General features: G+C 33.7%; 1 protein-coding gene across 1 annotated transcript in view; it reads left to right on the forward strand.

The window, feature by feature from the left end:
* The window catches only part of LOC148283769 (zonadhesin-like), a 28,281-nt gene extending 7,961 nt beyond the window's left edge, over positions 1–20,320 (forward strand). The window contains exons 3-10 of the mRNA XM_088243299.1: positions 1,312–1,509; positions 3,376–3,564; positions 5,689–5,892; positions 8,045–8,209; positions 9,291–9,497; positions 9,853–10,017; positions 14,471–14,739; positions 20,261–20,320. Of these exons, the coding sequence (XP_088099425.1) occupies positions 1,365–1,509; positions 3,376–3,564; positions 5,689–5,892; positions 8,045–8,209; positions 9,291–9,497; positions 9,853–10,017; positions 14,471–14,739; positions 20,261–20,320 (1,404 nt within the window). The 5' untranslated portion in view covers positions 1,312–1,364. The remainder of the gene's footprint in view (positions 1–1,311; positions 1,510–3,375; positions 3,565–5,688; positions 5,893–8,044; positions 8,210–9,290; positions 9,498–9,852; positions 10,018–14,470; positions 14,740–20,260) is intronic.
* The last annotated feature ends 1,837 nt before the right edge of the window (positions 20,321–22,157 follow it).

Consider the following 22,157-nt stretch of genomic DNA (forward strand, 5'->3'; position numbering starts at 1 on the left):
TAAATTACAGGCTGACTTAAATACTCTGTCCGTTTGGTGTATAGGGAATAATAAAAAGAATGATTTTCTGTATGATTTTAAAGGACTCCAAGAAAGCAGCTAATTATTTTTATAATGCAGATAAAGTTTGCGTTAAATGTATGTTCTGCATGGCTCATGGTATTAAAAAATGTCCCCATTTCGGAATAAAAATAGTAATATTTTTCTTCCATTTTCCCGAAAATTTTTTTAATGAAACGATGTAGAATAACCGATTCAAGAGAATTAATTTTTTTACAAATTACAAGACAGACCGAGAACATTTTCGAGAAGGAAATATGGAAGTCTAGGTATGGGGTTACGAGCTGTCATTGGCTGGTTTAGGTTGCCACCTAGTAACATTTACCATTTTGCCTGTATTTAAACATCTCTGTTTCTTGAATCTGTTGATTTTAGTAAAGGAATGAATTATTTCACATGGAAGGTGTTGCCCGGTATGTGAAAAAATTCAATCAGATAAATTGCTACACAACAATATAGGTTTCAGCTCTTTAACTCCACTAAAATGAACAGATGAAATAATTTTTATGAACAAAAAAATAAAAAATATATTTATAAAAAACATTTGTAAAATTACTATTTGGAACATAGGCTATTGTGATATATCAACACACGTGGCCATTTAAACCAGCCAATGCCAGGTCATAAGACCTGTAGATGCCTAGACTTCTATATTACCTTATCTTAAATGTTCTTCAGTTTTAATATGTTAATATTGTGATATTAGTAAGTACAGTTTTTGGTGTTCGCAATATGGTCATGAAGCCGAATGACAACATCTGACAAAGGCCCTCCATATCATTTGCCACTTACAGTAAAAGGGGCAGTCGTGATAAACAAAATTTAAAATTTAAAATTTAAAATTTAAAAAGAGAAACTCGTTTATTGTCAAAAATACACTGTTTTTTTAATAAGTGAAACCGATTAGAAGATCCACGGTCTTTTAAGTGGTTTCGAGTATGTGGAGGAAGTACTCTAAAAAGATGAAAAAATTGAAGAAGTATTGATGCTTAAATAATGGCTAAATTTTGAATGTTACACATTATTTAAAGTGGCCATTTAAACCAGCTAATAACCGGCCATAAGCCCTGTTAACGCCTATATTTACATATTTTTTTCTCTAAAGCACTCTCTATTTCTATTGTGATTTGTTAATCTTAATGACTCCCTTCCTAGGAGGTGAAACCCAATCTTTTGTCTAAAAACATTTGGACAAACTCAAAATATTGTAATAAATTTTTTGTAGATATTTAGTTTTTTTGTGGTTTTCAGGTTGTGAAGATCCTAACGCTCTTCTAGAGCTTTGTCCTACGCCATGTGATAAAATGTGTGGGAATTTGAACCCCGAAGCAGGATGTACAGTGGAATGTCCTAAAAGACGATGCGTATGTCGTCCAGGATATGTGCTGAATCCCATCAACACGCATATTTCATCAAAATCAAATATTTGCATTCCTGTTGCACTGTGCGGTAAGTAGCTTATAATCACAGTAAGTAGTGAAAAATATCAGATATATAAATATTTAAAGAAACCAAATAATACCAAAAACCATTTATTTTTTACTATTTTGGATAGGTATCCGGCCTATCCGGCCGGATACCAGATAATATCTCAATATCCGGCGGATACTTAACATTTATTAAACTACGAAAATTTCATGAAATGAAGGCCGCTAAGTTTTATTTATTAAAATCAACCGTGTTTGGGGAAAAGGAAGTAACCTTCATTATTTGAAAAATAGACTTTTTTGCATAAAAACGTTCGTCAGTGTTCGGTATATACTCTAAAAAAATTTGACCAGCAAATTAAAACTGTTAATCAAAAAAAAAAAACATTAAAAATATTTTATTAAAAAATGGGCTGAAACTACCCAAAACTTCTGCCTGCTTTTGACATGACCAGACTAAAGATTTTGGTTTATCTGATAATGCTAGGTGTTCCTTGTTCGTTTTCGTTCCACGTTACCGTTCATTCTCTTCGCCACATATACCTGTTTTAGCATTCTTTCATCATTCATTTGTTCTATATCACCAAACCACTTTAGAGGCCCTTTTTTAATCTTAGCATTTATACCTGACTCAGATTTTCACTCTTGCCTGATTTCATCATTCGTAACCGTGTCATACATTGATACCCACTCATTCGTCTAAGAGATAGAATTTCAACCGCGTTCAATCGGCTTTCATCCTTCTTCTGCTAGTTCCATGTTTTACTTGCATACATAAGTGTTGCTTGCATACATAGGGGGATCGATAACTAGGGATAAAAATACAGAAAAAGGTATTGAAAAGAAGGTGAGTGCCAGAAGCAAGGCAAATGGTACATTGTTATCAAGCTTGGCGAATGAATGTTGGTTGCAGGAGGGTGACAAAATTATAAGCTTGCAACGAAATTGTGGTATCGATGCTAATGTATGGAATAGAAGTATGCAATTGGAAAAAATTGAATAAAAGTAGGCTAAATGCTATTGAAATGCGATATTTTCGGCCAATGTGTGATGATACTAAATGTCGAGATTCGTACAGCATGCAAAACTGAGGCATGCACTTTGGACAAAATGAATAAAGTGGTATGCATTCGCAGGAGGTGCGGTGAAGTTTTCGATTTGGGAAGCAGTCACTTATATAGGTAAAATTCGTGCCTACTACTAACACTGAAATTCATATTAGGTGCTTTGCAATTAGCTAAAAAGCAATTTTATGCCATAACTTCAGCATAAAAGAGTTTTAATTTATAGCTTAATATTATAATGTCATCGTTTCAAGTTAATTTGTTATAAAACCGTCACGATACAAATGAAATAAGCCTGGATGTGTTTGTTAGAATTGGTTCCACAGATATTAAAAATCTCTATTTGCGCATGCGCGGACCTGAAAAATTCTGTTCTTAGGGACAGCCTTAAAGAAACTAAAGCACTTACGCAGTTTCATGATCCAGAATCAGACAAAGCGTAGTGTATTTTATACCAGTTCTCGCATAACTGCGCAGTCGAAAGGTTATGTGTGAGCTGACCTGCAGCTCAAAAGATATAATATAATAATCTTCAGTTACTTATCCCTCTAACGGACAACGGAAGAACGACTAAAACTGTTTAAAAAATATTTTATAATGCATTTTCCATGGTCTAAAAATAAATTTTTAAAATCTCCTTGCCTAATATAGCAAGAAAAAATATACGCTGTAATTGAGGGGGATTGAAATTTTAAAGAACTTTTTTTTATATACATCCACCAAATTCACTAGTGTATTTTTTTTGATGATGGACATACGTTTTACCAGTAGTACCTACTCAGGTACCATTTAGAATCACTGTTTTTTTTTTTTTTTTTTAACAGGAGTGTGTAATAAGCGTAATGAACAATACAGCCCCTGTATGGAGCCAATGCGGACTTGCCAAAATGCTTCTTTAGACGTCCCAGATCCATGGGATTGGCATCCGTGCCAGGGTGATAATCCAGGATGCGAGTGCATCCCACAGTATGTGCGAGACAACAACAATGTTTGCATAAGCATTTTCCGATGTCGTAAGTATTGTTAAAATTTAATTAAAATTATTTAACTATCTAGCTGCAAAGCAGAAGGTTCCTGGGTGACGAATCTCAGTCGTTTTGAAATTACTGTCGAGCTAAGAAAATTATAATACTCATTTAATGTTCCTCTATTACTAATTCATTTATAGTTTATGCGTCTTGACTCCTTGACGTACATAAGTTTTTTCTATGGCATATATTTTTTTAAAAATATTTATAAAATCTTTGTTGTTATAACACAATATTAGCGACATTTTTTTTATTTACTATTTTTCGTTTGAATTTCAAAAAACAGTATCATTTATTGATTAGTATGTTGTTTCTTTATAACAATAAACTCGCCAATGCAGTTTCTTATTAAAAATTACAATGTCTTCGCAAAAAGTAAAATGAATAGAAAATAAAAAGAAGAAAAGGGTTACAAAAAGAATAGATCAAAGATGACACGGGAACCTTTCAACCTTCAAAGTAGGTACTGTAACTGACCCGTCCATAGTCACATGCAGTCAGCTATATGAATAATATATGAAAACTGCAATACTAGCTTATTATTAGGTACACATCTACAAAAAAAAAAAAAACTGTAATTTTCAGTTATAACTCATTCGGATCTCTTAAATTGTATTAGATTTTGCTTTGCGAATCGCAAATTGAAACAGCTCTATCTGTTGATATGTTTTTCTTTCTTATTCACTTAATCATATACTCGAAATAATATTATTCAGTTAAGTGCCAAAAATCGGCATTTATTATAGGAAATAATACTAATACTTGTCCTCTTAGCAAAACAATGAAAAAGGTTAGAATTTAGTAAAATTAGGTGTGATACAATTATGTTAAATTAAATTTAAATTAGATTATAAGCGAACATATTGGGTACTATCTATCCTCACAAAATATAGTAAATACCTGTTCTGATATAGGCAGCATTTATTTATTTTTATATAAAACAGTATATTTAATTTTAGTAATGTCTAGAGATGATTTGAATATAGAAATCTTATGAAAGATAATAATAATATTAAAAACTATAAAAATCTTACAAAAATGATGGAACTAAAAAAATCTAATTCTCAGAGTATGCATGTGAAAAAAATATGTAGAAAAATCTCCAAGAAGGTATAAACTGAAAGAAAAATACAAGAATCTAGTGAAATATGAAATTTGACAAAATAATATTTAAAAAAAACACCACGCTGAAAAAAAAGTGAATTACACACAAACTCTTGCTGCTCTAACTGGCTCCTTCCCATATTTAAAACTGAACGTCTATTTTCTTCGAATTTTAAATTCGTTTTTAGCTAAACATAATATTTCTTGTGGGAGCATATTGTTTACACGAGGGCCTTTAAAAATCAAATGTCTTTGAGCAAAATAAATTTTCACAGGTGGAATGTATATTTTGCTTTCAGTTTTAGATCTAGTGCTTTTAGTATGGGTGATGATAAGTCTTGTTTTGTTTTTGTATATGTCTACTAAAAGTGTCTTTATAAACATTTGACTTGCATTCAACATTTTGGCTTTTCAAAATAAAGGTCCCGATTCACTACTTGAAGACTTTTTTAATAAAATTTATATAATTGCCTTCTGCACCTTTATTAACTGGTCAAATATAAAGATTGCAGCTCCACCCCAGCCCACTATGCGATATCTTATTGAATTTTGACACAGCGCAAAATAGGTATTCCTCAAACGTTCAGCTTTGGATATTTTTGGAAAAAAAATTACTCTACAACATGTCGAAAATCTTATAACAATAAAACATATATGTATAATATAATAACATTGAAACAGATAAAAAATCAAAATAAAAAATGATCCATTTAAATAATTGAATAAAACACACTAAAATCAATTTTAAGAAATCCTCAGCATACGCCTCTCTTTTAAACCCGATATTTTTTTTCGTGTTTTTATTTTTAATGGGGTCATGTTAAAAAATTTATGTTAAGTGGAGTCTAATGTTATTTTCCCATATTTATTAATGAATTTTTGAAGAAATAGTTCATCTACATTAGTGAACTGAGTATTGTATACATGCTTTTAATCATTTTAATATTCAAAAAGGGACGCATGCGGAGAAACCAGCTTAGATAACTTTTTTTGATTTACTTACAGCGCCCGAAAGATGCGGAATCAATGAGCAGTGGAATTGGTGTCCCCCATATTGTGCATTTGAACCAGATTGTATGAGCTACATGCAAGGAGTCACAGTGAAATGTTCACCCCCTCCGCTCGGTTTCGATCATTTGTGCCATCCGCGGTGCCAGTGCTCACAAGGATTCCTTGACAAAGGTGGACAGTGTGTGTTACCCGATAAATGTAAGAATATTTTATTATCGCCGTATTACAATTTACTATTAAAAAAAAACACCACCAGACTGTGAAAAAAACAATGTTGCCCTTGACGATATCAGTCGACGTGCCTTTCTTCACAAACCTTCTATGTGAGTATAGACTGAAAAATATTTTGCGACTTCAATATATCTTGAATAAAAATAATTTGTTTCTCAATATAGATAAATGCCAGGTAACTTCCTTTTCTAAAAGACAGAAACCTTTGATTTTTAATTATTTGTTGAACCACGCAACAATTGAAAGGGTTGATTTCATTAGGGATCTTGGCGTAATTTTTGATGATAAACTTACATTTATCAAACATATTGACAAGATTTCAAATGAGGCGCTAAGTATGTTGGGATTTATTTGCAGGATTACTATCAAATTAAAAAATATCACACCAATCAAGTCACTTTAGAAAGTCTGGTTAGAAGTCGTTTAGAATATATTTCTCCAGTATGGTCGTCCCATTATAGTTTACATTCTGATTCACTCGAGCGCGTCAGAAGACATTTCTAAAATATATTCATTTTAAACAAACATATTCCAGCTACTTTATTTAATTGTGATTAATTGTTATCTTTAGCAGATCTTTTAAAACTCTCCTATAGAAGAATCATAACTGGCCTAATATTATTATTTTATAAAGTGATCAATTCATTCATTGACTGTCCAGATTTGCTGGAGTTGGTGTGTTTCCGTGTACCTGGTCAGCATGCTCGCCACAGATCTTCTTTTTGTTTTTATTTATTTAATTTTACAATACGCCCAAGGGGCATTTACAAAAAATATACAGGTGAGTACAAACATAGTGCGTAAAAATTTAAAAGATAAACAATGATTTTTTGTATACATTTAGAAACAATAAGAAGCATACTGCCATGCAAAATAAAAAGTGAAACTTTACACAGTAAAAAAGAAAAAAAATAATGGATATAATAAAAGTAATTGAATTAAAAAGCAAATTGTAAATAACTTGTAAAGAATTCAAGCAAAAAAAAATACATTTTCATATACTTATAAGTATAAAAAAAAAATGGTATCAACAAATTATTGTTAAAAACAAATAATGAAAATTAGTTAACAGTAAGTATATATGTGAAAATAATATAATATACGGTACACAAAAATATTTTATAAATTAATATCAGAAAGAGATAAGATAATAATAATACACATCAAAAACAGAGAAAGAATTGTATGAAAAAGAAAGTTTTATTACGACATTAATAATTTGTTTCAAACAGTGCATTTAAGAACGTTTTAAAATTGATAATTGTCGTATTAAAAATGTCTATTTCACAAGTAAATTTGTTGGCTAAGGAATGTAAACGCGGAATCGGAGAGTGTCGTGCATAGTTAGTAGCTACGTATGTACTCGTAGTTGCAAACAACTCCGTACTTCTAGTGACTTGATTAGGTATTTTGAAGTTAATGAGATTCAGGAGTTCACAACAATCGAGCTCCGAATTTAAAATTTAAAATAAAAAGTTTTGCAAGTACTAGGACCAAGCATGGACTCGCCTACTCCTTAGAAATTTCTAAAATATATTCATTTCAATCTACATATTCCAGTTACTATAATTATTATCTTTAACAAATCTTTTAAATCTTTCCGATAGAAGAATCCTAACTGACCTAATATTATTCCTTTATAAAGTGATCAATTCATTCCTTGACTGTCCAGATTTCCTGGAGTTGGTGTGTTTCCGTGTACCTGGTCGACATGCTCGCCACAGATCTCCTTTTAGTTTGGCAAGTTCTAGGGCCAAGCATGCACTCGCCTATCCCTAGGCTCCACAGATATTATAATAAGTATGAGGACAATGCTGATATATTTAGTTCTAGACTTGATAGTTATAAAACGAGTCTGATTTCTTTTTTTCTCTCGCAATATAATTTTTAAACTTTTTTTTATGTTCAATAATGTTTTTCTTTTTCATCTTTATGTATTTATTTCGTTAATATTTTTGGTTGCTTATGTGTATTTACCTACTTGTTACTATTGTTATCATTTTCTGTTGTGTATTTATATATGTTTTTTTTTCATGTTAATGTTCTATATATGTTAAAGGCAATTTATGCCGTTTATGTAAAAATAAATAAATTAATATCTTATAAATATTTTTTACAGGCTGCGATGATCCAAATGCCCATGTGGTGCCTTGCGATGCTCCTTGTGATAAAAACTGCAATGGAGCCTCCAGCTGCGGACAGGAGCCTTGTGGACAAAGAAAGTGCGTCTGCAAACCTGGTTACGTCAGGCATCTCGACACTTGTATACTGAAACAAGATTGTCGTAAGTACATACTTTAAGAAAATTATTGTACTGCAAAAATAATAAAAAATGATAACCTTTTTTTTTTTAATTACAGTACTTCATGCATACTTTGATGAAGTATAGTTATTGATCAATGTATGATAATGTTTTAGTTGGCTCTTTGAATTTTTTTATTGTACGAGTATACTTATCGTTGAGCCGATACACACGTATGAAAAAATGATAATTTGCTTTCTAGAATAAACATTTTGTTTTTAAAATCTGTTCTGTTGTCTTTTAAACCGACGCCGACGAACTTTTTAAACAGCATTTTTAAACAGCATTGCATTAAAGATGACACATACCACGTATGCCTAGATCATGCAATTATTACCTTACCTTTCATAAAAAATACATAATTTCTAAGAATGTTTAGAAGTGAGGACACCGTACATAAATATTTTATTACAATCCATAAAGGGTTTTGTAAGCCTGCCGATTAGCTTAAATAAATAAATAAATTATATGCGGAAATTGATAAAGCGACACTCATGCAACCTTTAACCTTTCCCTTACTGTCCTAAAAACACCCGCGCGTTACGGTGCTGTGTAGTCACTACACATTAAAAGAATAAGAGATTTAAAAAGGGAAAAATATAATATTTATAGGAAATGGCTTTAATTCGCCATAATTTAATTAAAAGATGATACTATTTTAAATCTAACTGCTGAAAACATAAAAATACCATTTGGTTTCGCTTACGACTCGGGTGAAACGTGCACCCGCGCCAACTTCCTTAGAGCTACTAAGTAGCTTTATAGTACTGGACTACGTGACTGACTGAGAGTACACTTTTGATGATATTTGTAATTTATCCCCGATTTCCGATAGAATATTTTTCTGTGCCTAATAAGTACTTATTATTTAATAACAAATTATTTCAGTCGATACGTAAATGTGTAATAGAAGAATACTGAAAATCTGAACCCAATATCTATTATATTTATAAAGATATTATAATTATTAGACGCAATGTGTACTAGCTACACATCACCGCGGAGGGAGGGTTAAAGAAACAAAATGGATTAACTAAAATACGATATTTTTTTGTACTTTCAGCTATCGTTTGTCCCGGACCCAACCAAATCCCGGCTGAATGTGTTGACGCATGTTCAGAAACTTGTGAGTATCTTAAAGGAGGGGCACAAGGAACTGAATCAACAACCCTTCAGCCATATCCTTCAACTATCTGCAGTCGCGGCTGTAACTGCGCTCCAGGATATGTCAGAGACAGGGATAACTCATGCGTTCCTAGGGGAAGCTGTCGTAAGTTAACAGGGATTCATTAAAAAACTAAATAAGGGTATACTGACATCTGTGAAGATACTTGCGAACGAACATCTAACCTTTTTAATTTTAACAAGCATTTGGTACATTCTGTGTGTCTGGCAAGATTTTTTAGACAAAAAATATGTCAATTTTTAAAATATCATCCGTAATAAATGTTTTAAACATTTTTGGCCTGATCTTAGCTTGTTTTTATTTTGGATTATATCAATTGCTCCGTATTATTAAATTGAACATACTTTGATGAAACATTCAAATTAAACGTCACAAGAAATGGTTGGCATTTGAAATCACGATTTATTAAAATTCTTTAGGGATTAATTTCATTTTTTAGCTCGATGCCTGGATCCAAATATGGAGTTTAATTATTGTGGCTCAGCATGTCCACCCACGTGTGATATAAGGAATCCCGCTTGCACTAAACAATGTGTTCCAGGATGCTATTGTAAGCCTGGATTGATTCTACACAAAGGAAAATGTCGCAAGGTTGAGAAATGCCGTAAGTAAAAAAGAAAATAGTGTTTTAAAGTTATTGGATTTGCCTATAATCATCAGCCTTCTTTCTTTAATGAAGGTTATTTTAATTCAATCTCTAATTTTTATAAAATCGCAACGCAATGGCAAAACCAATTTTCAGAGTCCGGGAGAGGTCTCGTTGTGGAGTTGCGAACTCAAGAGTCAAAAGTCCAAGGTAGAAATTTCGCTCTACCACCAACTGATTTTTGTTTTATTTATAAATATTGAAAATGGACTGTGTTAGAAATGTTTGCGTAAATAATTGAAATGCAAATTTAAAGAAAGCTTGATAGGTGCTTCAAAAAGATAGACTTTAACTTTGGTAATATGATGATTGCATACGTAATCGGACCCATTTTGCAACAGAGAGATACAAATTTGCTGCAACAGAGAGAAAACATATTTTTGAGACGGGAATAGGGATGTTTTAGCATTTACAAGGCTTATGACCTGTCATTGGGTGGTTCAAGTGGCCACTTAACTCACTGTGTAACACCTGTTGACTTGTATTTTATTTATTTTTATTTTTATTTATTAAGGAAAAACAACAGTTGTTCTATAAGAATACAAAATATAAAAAATAGTACATACATCCAATTAAAGTTTTTCACAAATATAATGAGAGAACATGTTACAAAGTAAAGAGAAAAAAAAAATATTATAGAAGACATGAGAAAAAAAAGAGCTCTGAAAAAGATGAGGAAATAGAGAGTGGAGGAGTGGAAGAGAGGGATTTTCATAATATAGTTGACCAATTCAAAATTTTGATTTTATAATAAAATAAACATAATTAAAGGAACATTAACTTATTACACACTGACAAATATTTTATTTTACAGTGTTTCAAAAAGTTTTTTTTTTAAGTCACAAAATTTTGTATTAAAAATATCTAAATGGGGACAAAGTAAATTAAATTTGGAGCAGCTGCGATAAGTAAACGAGTTTTGAACATAACTTTTTTTGGGCAATAAATTATAAAAAAATGAACTTGATGTTAAAGATCTGAAACCTTTATCGATGTAGGTGAGATTTATCTGGCTGTATTATTATATAGATGGACGAGTTGAGGAAATGTAGATGTTTGAACATGGGCAGAACGGTGATTTTTACACAGCGTGTAAAGTGGCCAATAAAACCAGCCAGGTCGAAACATCCATAAATGTGGATAATGTAAAAATCCTTCGCAAAAATGTTTTCCCTTTCTATTGAAATAAATTTAGAAATTAATAACTAACTCTCTATGGAGGAAATCCAGCCTGGGCTTTGGTCATATGAGGGTAATAGAAGCAAACTTGGCAAATTTGGTCCCGCCTCGTTAAAATGGAACGCGTTAATATTGGGTACGACAGAGTCTGGGTGGCAGAATACATGGCCATCATTTCATGTCAAAAATGCATGAGTTACGGACATTCCGTTGCTCATTGCAAAAACAAAGAGGTCTGTTGGAAGTGTGGCGGAGAGCACAAGGCTGCTCAATGCTTAAATACCGACATTAAAATCAAATGTTACAACTGCTCCATAGTCAACAAAGTTTATAAAAGCAAAACACCAACTGACCACAAAGCTCTAAGTCTGGAGTGTCCGGCACACCAAAGACAACTAGTTAGATATAGAAACATGGTCGATTATGGACAGTAAATCTATAAAAACCATTAAAGTTGCTCAGGCAAACCTCCAAAGATGCGAGGCAGCCACATTGTCATTTTTAGAACAAGCTATACAACAAAAGTATGACATAGCACTCATACAAGAGCCGTATACTGGTAACACCGGAAAGATCAATAAATCAACGTTCAGTGGCAAAATATTTCAAAAGTGTAGCCGAAATTCACCAGTAAAGGCAGCCGTTATAATTTTTAACTCTGAGATATCTCAGAGCTGCATACTCTTAGATAAATATAGTGATACTACGAGCGTTTTTATTGAAATTAAAACAACATTACAAACACTTGTATTAGGCTCCCAATATTTTACTCCAAGCGAAGACGTCGACTCCTGCCTGAGCAAAATCAGCACCTTGTTGAACGATAAGATCAAAAATCTAATTCTTATCGGGGCAGATGCAAATTCTAAGAGCATCTGGTGGGGCAGCGACAGATCAGACAAAAGAGGAGATAGAGTTACAGACTTCATGTCCCAAAATCAACTTCACATATTAAACGAGGGAACCACACCCACATTCGAAACGTTTCGAGGAAATGATTTGTTAACAAGCATCATAGACATCACAACATGCTCTACAAACATGATTGGTCTAGTCGAAAAATGGCGAGTCGACCGACAGCTAGCCGCTCTTTCAGACCATAATGCAGTTACATTTAATATTACATTAGAAACGGACTCTAATACTTGTGTAAATGACGCTACGACGTTTCTATACAAAACCAGCAAAGCAAACTGGAAAACATTTCAAAAAACCTTAAAGAAAATATTAACAGAAAAAGAGCTAAATTCAATAAAAATAGACGAAAATATTGAACCGAGCGTCCTAAACAGACAGGTAAGTACTATTACAGATGCAATATCTAAAGCCTGTCGCTCATCCATCCCCAACATTAAAGCCTCAAAAACCAAAAAATGTCCCTGGTGGACTGCAGAACTAAATGATCTTAAAAAAGAAGTCATTAGATTAAAAAGGAAATTGGTTAACTCGGCTGCTGGTAGAAGAAATTTCGTAACATTACCAGCATACATAGAGATCAAGCAAAAATATAAAGAGGCGATCTCGTTAGCTAAGACTAAAAGCTGTAAGGATTTCTGTACGGGACAAAATAAAGATACGGTTTGGTCTACGGTACAAAGAATATTAAGAAATTCACAATCACGACCCCCCGAGACGCTTAAATTCAACGGCGTTCAAACCACCTCAGCGCAGGAGTCGGCAACTGAGCTTCTTAAACATTTCTTTCCGGATGATACCACGCACGGTGAAACAAGCGAGCAACTCGAAATTAGGCAAAATATAGCAAAAAATCTACTAGCCGATAATGATATGCCTTTTACGTTATTAGAAATAAGAAATATTCTATTTAGTTTAAATTCCAGTAAAGCACCGGGCCGCGATCATTTCACTGCAGACATTTGCCAAAAAACATTCGAATGCATTCCAAACACCATTCATAGCATATTTAATGCGAGTCTGAGACTCGGCTGCTTCCCAGCACTATGGAAAATTGCCAGAGTAAAAGTAATCCCAAAACCAGGTAAAGAAGATTACGGAGACGTGTCTTCATATAGGCCAATCGGTCTTTTACCCGTATTTGGAAAGGTCTTAGAAAAACTTTTAATCAAAAGAATCTCATGGAGATTCAATAAACTTGAAAAACTAAGCCATAATCAATACGGATTTACCCAACAAAAGAGTGCCGAAGACGCCATGGTGAATGCGGTCACTCTCATTAAAGAAGCAACAAAGAATGGTTACCATGTCTGTGCTATATCCTTAGATATTAAAGGGGCCTTCGATAACGCTTGGTGGCCCCATATTTTAAATCAATTAACAAAACTTGAGTGCCCGAAGAACATATTCAATGTCTTCCAAGACTACCACTCCGACAGGATGGTAGAAGTTAAATACGCTGGCGCATACTCAAATAAAAGTTCAAACAAAGGTTGCATACAGGGATCTGCTTGTGGACCGGTGCTTTGGAATATCGTCCTAGACGAACTTTTACAGTTAAGTTATCACTGCAATGTTCATTTACAAGCATTTGCAGATGATGTCCTAGTTTTAATAAAGCACAAAGATACGAACTTATTGGAACAAATAACAAACGAAACTCTCTCCTTAGTCACTTCTTGGGGAGACAAAGTAAAATTAAAATTTTCCGAAGAAAAAACAAATGCTCTATTTATAACTAAGAGAAAAGCACAACCTCCAAATATATTTATGAGAGGAAAAAGGCTTTATTTTGTCAAAGATTGTAAAATCCTTGGTGTAGTTCTGGACGAAAATCTAAATTGGAGTAAACACGTTGACTCAATAACAAAAAAAGCAGCGAAAATAGCAAATCGCCTAACATTCATGGCCAAACCGACATGGGGACTCAGCCCAGAAATAGTAAGAACGATTTATAGCGGGGTAGTAGAACCCACTATTACTTATGCTGCCGCGGTATGGTCAGAAGCAGCAAAGAGGAAAAATATCCAGACAAAACTAAATAGAATTCAACGGTCAATGGGAATAAGAATAAGCAAAGCATATAGAACTACATCCCTCACCTCGGTCCAGGCAATTGCAGGACTCATGCCATTGGATATTAGAATTAAAGAGATTAGCGATATCTATTACACAAAATTGAACCATACTATCATAAATGCTCCAAACGACATATTGTATCAAGGAAGGATCGCCTATACAGATCTTCCACATCCAAGCAAACAAGTGGGCTTATCTACTGGGCATCCAGAAACGTACGCCAGACTTGAATTTCCAGAGGATGAAATAGACATCTACACGGACGGCAGTAAAACTGGAGGGAAAGTGGGCGCTGCCTTCGCCGCATTTGACAATTCCGGAGAGTTGTACAGTAAGAAGCTTCCCATGGCAGACTACTGCACGGTATTCCAAGCCGAACTCTTCGCAATTGTGAAGGCACTAGAATGGGTCACTAGCAAAAAGAAAAACTGGAAGACTGTCAACTTATTGTCAGATTCAAAAAGCTCTATTCAGGCGCTAGATGATGGATCGCCTAACAATCCCATGGTATTCTGCATACAAGAATCTTCGAGAAATCTCGAGAAAAGAGGCATTGAATGCAAATTCTTGTGGATACGTGGTCATAACGGTCTCTCTGGAAATGATAGAGCTGACGAGTTAGCGAAAGATGCAGCCTTACACGTAAAAACTGTAAAGCTATACACAAAGTTTCCACTAAGCTACGCAAAAAGGGAACTAAGAGAAAAGTCTCTCGAAGAATGGGAAAACCGATACCAAACAAGCTCTACTGGGTCAGTAACTAAATATTTCTTTGAAAATTTAAATGACTGCAAGCAATTTGGCAAAGCAAACAAACACACCTTTGAATTAACACAAATTCTCACAGGTCACGGTGCTACACTTTCGTATCTTCACAGATTTAAATTGAAGAGTAGCAGTGCCTGCCCATGCGATACGCTAAGCGAGCAAAATGTCCAACATCTTCTCCTTCACTGCCCAATGTTTGCGAAAGAAAGGTATGATTTGGAAAAAGAGTGCAACAAAAGAAAAATTGCAATTGAAGATTTTCGGACAGTTCTACAGCACAGCATATTGTCCCAAAAGTTCGTGTCTTACGCTAAACTAATAATAGAAAAAATAAGGCCAATGAACAAGTAATGGGGCAGGTACCCAAAACTTTTCAACTGTGATATGCATGCACTAACAATAGACATAGCTATATTTTATATTTAAATTGCTATAGTTTAACCATTTTACAGTTGTTACTGTTATTTTGTTACTTGTTGTTACTTGTTGCTTTGACTGACTCTGTAATGTAACTTTTGTTACATTATTGTTTTGAAGTTGATATGTAACTTTTGCTACATATATATTGTTATGAAGTAGGTGCGTAACTTTTGTTAAGTATCTATTGTTAAATAACTTATTGTTACAAATTATTATGTAACTTTCGTTACATTTATTGTTATTATGCTATAGAAATATAAATTTATGTTAATCCCTTTCCAGTCAAGGTTTTACATGGTTCCCTTGACAACGGTGCTGATTCCAATTCCGAGTCTCGACATGCGCACGTGTTGCTGGATATGTTGTGGTGACTAAGTTAGTGTACGCAGAGCGCACTTGGCAAAAACCGCAAGGTGACCGCCTGTGCATGAAGCGTGACACTGGACTGGGAATCGCGACATTGTTTAGTAAAACGTGGGCGGGCGGGACGAAGATGGATAGGCACTAGACGAATGTCGGAAAGTGCAAATAGTCCATGTCACAGCTTCAACACAAAACATAAACACATAAAATCATACACAAAGCACTAACAAAAATAACAGCCCAAAAATATCACCTTGTATAGTTATAAGCAAGGGATATCAAATAACACAACAAAGAAAAAAAAAAAAAAAAAAAACCTAACCTAACCTAACCTAACCTAACCTAACCTAACCTAACCTAACCTAACCTAACCTAACCTAACCTAACCTAACCTAACCTAACCTAACCTAACCTAACCTAACCTAACCTAACCTAACCTAACCTAACCTAACCTAACCTAACCTAACCTAACCTAACCTAACCTAACCTAACCTAACCTAACCTAACCTAACCTAACCTAACCTAACCTAACCTAACCTAACCTAACCTAACCTAACCTAACCTAACCTAACCTAACCTAACCTAACCTAACCTAACCTAACCTAACCTAACCTAACCTAACCTAACCTAACCTAACCTAACCTAACCTAACCTAACCTAACCTAACCTAACCTAACCTAACCTAACCTAACCTAACCTAACCTAACCTAACCTAACCTAACCTAACCTAACCTAACCTAACCTAACTAAAAAAAAAATAAAAAAAAAAAAAAAAAAAAAAAAAAAAAAATATTTATTTTTTCTTATATTTATCACTTTGTTGGTGGCAAATCAAACACTATCATTTTTCTTTTTATTCTAACTTTTATTTTCTCCTGAACTCTTTTCTCAATGCAAACATAATCATTTTTATTAAACCATTTTAAACTAAATGTCAACATATTTTCACTGTTCATATGTAAATATAATTATAAGTCCATGTCTTTTGCTAACCGTGAAGTGCAAATATAACTCTTAAATGTAAACCTGTAAATATAATGTTATCTTTCTTATTGTAAGGTGCTTTTATTTTGCACAGAAACTCATTTTATTTCATATAATATGTCGTCTTCACTATCTTCAATACTTTTTTATAACATGTATGTATAATCTTTGTGGAGAACCTAATATGTAGGTGTAAAGCAGCTGAACAGTGCTTCTTCTTCTTTTGTTGCAAAATTTTGTCCTAAAAGTGAAAATCTGTAAATAAAAAGTTATTTTTATTATTGTAAGGTGCTTTCATTTGCACAAAAATTCATTTCATTTGACATCACTTTACTATTTCTTTATCTTTAATACTATTTTGTAACAATATATGCAAAAACCTGGTGGGGAACCGTGGCACGTAGCTCGTAGGTATAAGTAAGTTAAACTCTGTTTCTTGTTCTTTTCTTGTTGTTGTTGTTCTCTTAATCTTAATGCAAATTCATTGATTATCAATATGTGTGCCAACAAATGTAACGCTATTATCGGATAACTCAGACTATATAGCTTTAGTTTGTTATTTTGTTTTCTTTATTTACTGTTTATGCGACTCTTTCTCATTTTCTTACTACCTGTATTTTCTGTAAGTGTGAATCTCGTTTCTATACTACTTTGTTGAAACAATTCGATTTATTCTTCACGTTTTCCAGAAATGGTTTATATTTGGATTTACGAAACTAACTTTGTTGTTTTTTTCTTTTTATGTTAATGTTAAAGTACTTCATAACCCTGTTTAGATTTAAGAAAAATAATATGTTACTACTTTATTGTTATATCAATGTACTAAAACCCCTTTTGGAACCGTCCAGGAATTGGTCGGTTGTTTTTCATTTCTTTTTTTTTTCTGATGTTTTTTTTATATTTAATCTTTTCTTATGTAGTTTAGCCATATGTATTTTCTATGTTTTTTTTTTACTTGAATTTTCACTGAACTTTACTAAAGTAATCTAGTAACAATAAATTGTTGTAACTTTTTGTGAACTATGTACTATAAGGCGTTTTTAGAACATGTTAGCATGTTTTTAGGACTTGGGACTTAGGAAAACTTATTTTTGCAGCTATTTTCATGTGCATATTTATGTAATTTATATAACCTTGCTTAAATTTTAAGACTAGTTTTTTAAGATTAATGTTTTGTATTTAGGAAACTAATTGTTATGTGAACATTTATATATTATAAAATTCTGTTTATATTTAAGAAACTAACTATGTTCCTATTCTTGTTGAGGATCTTTACGGTTTTTCTTTTCCCTTTTTCTAAATTATGAAAGTTTACTTCTTAATGTAAATGTATCGATTCTATCTAAATTTTTACGTAACTGCACTTTTTCAAGTTGGTGGTATAACTTAAGAAAACTCATTTATGTAGTTATTTTACAAGTTTTATAATAGTGTACTTTGTTTAGATTTAAGAAACTAATTCTGATGCTTTTCTTATGTGAACATTTAAATATGATTAAACCCTGTAGAGAAATAAGGAGCCATTGGATGCTAACTTTTTTACACCTATTTTCTGTAATGTGTACATTTTTGAACTTTAAGACGTCAAGTTATTAGGCAAAAAGCAGTTGAAACTGCACTCACAATTTTATTTATTCTCAAAACATGTTTAAAATTTGTATTATTTTTTTAGATTTAAGAAACCATTTAAGTAGTTTGTGAAAAAACCTTGCATATATAAGCAAGGTGAAAATTAATGAAGGATAATAAAATTATTTAAAAAAAAAAAAAAAAAAAAAAACCTAACCTAACCTAACCTAACCTAACCTAACCTAACCTAACCTAACCTAACCTAACCTAACCTAACCTAACCTAACCTAACCTAACCTAACCTAACCTAACCTAACCTAACCTAACCTAACCTAACCTAACCTAACCTATTTAATTATTTTATTTAATTTTATTAAGTGACATCTAGCGGCCAAAATGCGAAACTTTTATTTTATTATTTTTTCTCTCGTGTTGTTCTATTTTATTTCATATTCAAATATATTTATTTAATTTATTTTTTTTTAGTTTCGGCTTTCGCCGCCAGATGGCGGTAATGCATCTCCGTAACGCGCCGGCCGATTTTGACGAAAAAAATTCTCTCCATCTAGGTTTAATCGTGCGCGCGGAATCGGTCATGACGTCGGACACGCTAACGCGCAAGGCGACCGAGCTACGAAGACATAACCTAACTTTCGTTCATAAAAACTCACATCTCGAAAACGCGTGGGCCGATTTTTACAAAAAAAAGATAAAAATGATAAAAAAAATAGGAAAAAAGATAAAAATAAGAAAAAAAGATAAAAAACATAAGAAAAACGTTAAAAATGATTAAAAAAAGATAAAAAAGATAAAAAACATAAGAAAAAAGATAAAAAACATAAGAAACATAAGAAAAAAGATAAAAAACATAAGAAAAAAGATAAAAAAAGATAAAAAACATAAGAAACATAAGAAAAAAGATAAAAAACATAAGAAACATAAGAAAAAAGATAAAAAAGATAAAAAATAAGAAAAAAAACATAAAAAACATAAGAAAAACCAACCTAACCTAACCTAACCTAACCTATGATTAAAAAAAGATAAAAAAGATAAAAAACATAAGAAACATAAGAAAAAAGATAAAAAACATAAGAAAAAAGATAAAAAAAGATAAAAAACATAAGAAACATAAGAAAAAAGATAAAAACATAAGAAAAAAGATAAAAAAAGATAAAAAACATAAGAAACATAAGAAAAAAGATAAAAAACATAAGAAACATAAGAAAAAAGATAAAAAACATAAGAAAAAAGATAAAAAAAGATAAAAAAACATAAGAAACATAAGAAAAAAGATAAAAAACATAAGAAACATAAGAAAAAAGATAAAAAAGATAAAAAATAAGAAAAAAAAGATAAAAAACATAAGAAAAACCAACCTAACCTAACCTAACCTAACCTAACCTAACCTAACCTAACCTAACCTAACCTAACCTAACCTAACCTAACCTAACCTAACCTAACCTAACCTAACCTAACCGTTTCCGAGATATACCGTTTTTTCGACACACCGCGTGGTTGTGGATTGTGTTACTAGTGACGTAACAATCTACGCGGATCGATAAGGTAAGTGCAGTTTTAGTTTTTAATTTTGAAAAACATCAATTTTGTGTCATTTTTCTACCCAAAAACTGAATTTCGACTCTTTTTCGGTGAACGCTCTCTTTGTGATAAGCGGTAGAAATATTTTGTGTTTTCCATTAGACGCGCCATTTGATGAAGTACGTTTAACTTCGTGACAGTGTATTTTTATCTCTTCTAGTTCCGGAGTTATACCGCTTTTTATTCAAATACCTAAGTGGGTAGTAATATAATCTCATTGGGTGTACCACAGGGAAGGCAGAGTAGTATAGCGAAGGAAAGGACGTGCCTTGGTATTGAAGGGAGTCTCTCGTCTGTGTGGTTACTCTTTTGGCTGTTTGCGTAGGTTCCCTCCACTGTTCTTCCCTTCCCTGCCAACATTCCCGGGGCACTCATCCGTCACTGAGGTGACACTCCGCGGACCTCGAGGGCCAGCTAGCTTGTATCCGGCTGTGCTTCTTCTCTAGTTCGAGGAACCACCCTCGTAACTGGAGTTTGGGGTATCAGTTGTGGACAGGGGGTATGGAAGCGTAGGAGTCACCACCTTATCTTCCAGACCACTCTGTTCCCGGGGTAGATTAGGATATCCGTCTGTGTCGGGATTGTCGAGGAAAGGTCAACGGATCAGATCCGATTTTATCTTGATCACGGCAGAGGGGAATTTTCCTCCACGGACTAGGAATTTTTTTTTATTTTTTTTTTTTTTTAAATGTATTTTGCGGCTGCTTTCGTTTAGCGGGGGGGATTTATTTCCTACCCGGCTATTTCGTTGTGTTGGTTAAGGGTCGGCGCGCTGTACTCTCGGCGCGGCGTACTCTCGCTTAGATACAGGTCCTCTTTGGGGTCGCTATCCTTGCGACCACATCGACTATTTGAACTGTTTTAATAAACAGATCAATTTAGTGCAGGTGCTGGGCGGTTTTACGTTGAGCTTGGTTTCACCTCACCCGGAAGTTTCCGAGTGAGGGTGTAGACATCTTTTCCAAATTTATTTGGAAAAGGAGGCCAACATCCTCCCACATCCATTCCTAGCTGAAACAGCAGCTTAAAGATGTCGTCACCGGAGAGTTTTTCGGCTTTAGGAAATCCTTTCGAGACGTCCGGTCTCACACCACGTTCACCTCCCACGACTAGAATAAGAAGAACGGCTAGCAGTCCGGAGCTAGAGAAAAGCACTAAAAGTACTCTGAAGAGAAACCCCACGCAGAAACAAGCCCCAATATTGAAGCAACCTGCACCGCAGAAGCAACCAACGGAACAAAAAAAGGCTGTTCAGGCTAAAATTGTTAGGAACACAAAACAAATTCCAATTAATGCACAGAAATCTTCTGTTTCAGTAACGACAGAAGAATCAACAACCCCAGTCCCCGCAGCATCCATCTTTTCTCCTGCAGCTAAAGGTAAACTAGCAGATAACTATCCGCTTGACAGCATCTCTTTAGAAGTGATAAAACTATCTACCAAAGGTTTGCGATTGGTAGATCCTCTTAAGGGAAATATCAATAAAGAAACTCGGGAAGGTCTGATGTCAATTTTTACAGATATTATTGATATGGCAACAGAACTGGCCAGAAGGAGCCAGTTGCAGGACGTGACTCATTTAAAAGAAAAAATGGCCCTCATTCAAAGGAATGCAATGATGCCACATGCAACTGCCAGCGGGATTTCTTCAAGCAGTTATGCGTCTGTTGCAGCGTCAAACTCTTCACACGCTGTTATTGTAAGTGCAACAGATAAATCAAAGACGACTTCCGATATCAAGGCGACGCTGAGGCAGGATGTCAGACCAGCAGATTTGAAGGTAGGGGTTAGTGCGCTAATATCAGCCAAAGACAATAAGGTTATTATAAAATGCCCAACGTTTGATGATGCTGATAAAATCAGAATTGCTCTTCCGAGACTGACGAAAGGCAATTTGGTTGCTAAAGAGGGAAAACGACTCATGCCCACTGTTATTCTTAAAGGAATCGAGAAGGAGACTCGTGATGACGAAATAATTGAGTATATTCTCCAACAGAATGACTCAATATTCGATGTCGCTGGCCAGGACAAAGACGCTTTGAAACTTCAACGGACTTTTAAAAACCGAAATAGCGAGAGACTTAGAAATGTCGTCCTCATAGTTAATAATGATGTTCGTGAAGCAATGATAACTCAAGGCAGAATAAGCATAGGCTATCAGCGCGTGCGAGTTGAAGATAGCTGCCCGATTATGCAATGTTTTAAATGCATGGGCTACGGAC

This window comes from Micrasema longulum, unplaced genomic scaffold, assembly GCF_059751315.1.
Source record: "Micrasema longulum isolate JH-2025_06_02 unplaced genomic scaffold, ASM5975131v1 h1tg000199l, whole genome shotgun sequence".
Taxonomy (NCBI): domain Eukaryota; kingdom Metazoa; phylum Arthropoda; class Insecta; order Trichoptera; family Brachycentridae; genus Micrasema; species Micrasema longulum.